This window comes from Monopterus albus, unplaced genomic scaffold (assembly GCF_001952655.1).
Source record: "Monopterus albus unplaced genomic scaffold, M_albus_1.0 scaffold310.1, whole genome shotgun sequence".
NCBI lineage: Eukaryota > Metazoa > Chordata > Actinopteri > Synbranchiformes > Synbranchidae > Monopterus > Monopterus albus.
The window spans coordinates 388,915-391,594 of record NW_018128190.1 but is presented as its reverse complement, the minus strand read 5'-3'; the positions used below and the strand labels follow the sequence as shown (position 1 = coordinate 391,594).

General features: G+C 41.0%; 1 protein-coding gene across 1 annotated transcript in view; it reads right to left on the bottom strand.

The window, feature by feature from the left end:
- Positions 1–142: 142 nt before the first annotated feature.
- LOC109973928 (histone-lysine N-methyltransferase 2A-like) overlaps positions 143–2,680 on the bottom strand; it is a 36,625-nt gene continuing 34,087 nt past the window's right edge. Inside the window, 3 exon segments of the mRNA XM_020623829.1 lie at positions 143–241; positions 2,098–2,165; positions 2,168–2,233. Of these exon segments, the coding sequence (XP_020479485.1) occupies positions 143–241; positions 2,098–2,165; positions 2,168–2,233 (233 nt within the window).

Here is a 2,680-nt window from a genome sequence, read left to right as displayed (position 1 = left end):
TTTTTTGTAGATTCTGTCTCTCACAGTTGAGGTGTACCTACGATGAAAATTACAGAACTGTCCATTCTTTGTAAGTGGGACAACTTGAAAAATCGGCAGTGTATCAAATACTTATTTGCCCCACTGTATGAGATGTGTGTGTTTAGTTGTTGCGTATGACGGTGCTGATCCAGCTGTTGTAGCGGCACACATGGGCATAGCTGCTGGGGTGTCCCTGCATGGCACAGTCCCTGTGGTGTCCCTGTACATAGTACAGTACATGGTGTAACTCAGTAACAATAGAGTAACTTTATACACAGCTGAAAAGCAGTGCTCCGCCCACTCTGCTTCAAAGTTTCTGACCTGTTTTACCTTTGGGTGTGGTCAGAAGTGTGCTTTGTTGTACTGTCCTAATTGTACTGTAGTATACTGGCACATCATGGTGACAAGTTAATTGTCAACAGGTCAGCAAAAACATTATTATCAGAAGGTGTCACATCACTCTTTAATGTGTGTTAAAATGTGTTCTTAGCATTTACTGCATATTAAAAAACTGTGTTAAGCTGAAATCAGTGTGTTGATGAGATATTTGCTAAATAATGCTTAATTAATGATCACGAGAGTATGTGGCAGTTATGTTGCACTAAAGGCAGCTTATTTGCATCTTGTTTTTGATCTGAGTTTAACAGTGAAGCTCAAATACAGTCATAGTCTGCCTCATACTCCGTTTATACACTTAACACCTGTGTGCAGTCAGTGCTTTGCTGTTTCTGATGAGAGCTCAGTCTGCTCATTTAGTATATCAGTGTATACCAATGTTATGATTTACTCATTCAGTACCCTCACACTATTTTACCAGATCCTTTGTCTAATCTTTAGAGTAGAGTTACATTCATAATACATCCTTTCTGACAGACAGGAAGCAGCAGGTGAGGCTGGGAAAAACCACATCCAGCACCCGGACAATAAGCACAGGCGCCCCCCAGGGATGTCTGTTCTCCCCTCTGCTGTTTTCACTCTACACCAACGACTGCATCTCGAAGGACCCCTCTGTCAAGCTTCTAAAGGTTGCTGGTGACACAACGGTCATTGGTCTCATCTGACGAGTCAGCCTACAGACGGGAGATTGGGTAGCTGGTCCTATGGTGTAGCTGCAACACCATAGGACCATCACTGTCCATCAATGTCTGGTTTGGTTAAGCAACCAAACAGGAAATGTACAGACTCTAGCGGACAGTCAGGACTGCAGAAAAGGTCATTGGTGTGAGCCTGCCCTCCATGGAGGACCTGTACACCTCACGGGTAAAAAGGAGGGCAGAGAGGATCACTGCTGACCCCTCACACCCCGGACACAATCTGTTTGAACTCCTCCCCTCTGGACGGCGTTACAGGTCACTGTGCACTAAGACAACCAGCCATAGGGACAGTTTCTTCCCCCAGGCCATCAGTCTGATGAACACTTGACCAACGACAGTATGATTGGACAATAACCTGTAAATATACATTGTATAGATTATACAGATCCGTACAGGTCTCTAGTTCTTAAGTACTTTGTTTTTATCCCTATTTATCTCATTTCAATGAGCATTCCTTGTCTGTCTGCATTGTTTGTTTGCATTGTCTGTTGCATGTTAATACTGCATATTTTGTTATATTACACAGCCTTATGTTGGTTTACTGTTTACTTGCCCATTGCATGGAGATATGTACATACACAATGAGAGCCGATATACAGTCATATTCCTCGTGTGTCCGACACACCTGGCCAATAAAGCTGATTCTGATTCTGATTCTGAATTAAACACTAAATAAAGGAGGAAACATGTCTCTTGTAGGACCGATACTGTTCCTGTCAATGATACAAATACAATAGTGGAAGTGGTACAGTGGTAATATTAAAGGTGTTTTTATTGAATTAAAACAGATATTTTCTATATGCCATTTAGATTTTAAAAGCAATTATTCTCAATGCTCTGTTACAAAGAAGCACTATACTGTGCACATTTGTGTGCTCATCGCTACACCATTGAATCACAGACTGCTTGTATTGCAGGAAAATGATGCACACTCATGTTCCACCAACCCCTTGTGTGTTCACTATGGTTTAGTCCAACTCACTTGGCAGCTGCTGGCACCTCCTTGCATGAATCCAGTACAAACCATGTTCTTGGTGAAAGATGGGGGCAGGCGTTCCTGCAGATCCTGTCATTGATGATGTGCTGCCTCAGACGCCGCAGCCTGTCGGGATAGTTGCCTGGGGAGCAGAAAGGCAAATCTTGGTTACTGTACCTAAATGCCACATTTACTCCATGTATAACATGGAATTAATTTTGTATTTAAAATAAAATGAATGAACTGATTAATTGATCTGATGATGAATTTTTTAATTTATCAAGTAAAAATGCCAACAATTTAGTAGGTGCCACTTCTCCAGTGTAAAGATTTGCTGCTTCTTTCTGTATTGTATCATTTGTAAACCAAAAAGAATTGAATTTGAAACAACTGGTCAAAGAAAAGAGGCGATATAAAGTCATAGTGGGCTGTAGGAAAGTCACTGTTTTCTGACATTTTATGAGTAAAACAATTAATTGATGAATCAGAAGCATAATTATCACTGATTAACAAATAAAATGATCTCTTGCAGATTTAATTTGTTCCTAGAGCTGCATGCCACAGTGCATGATTGCAAGACATACAGCGT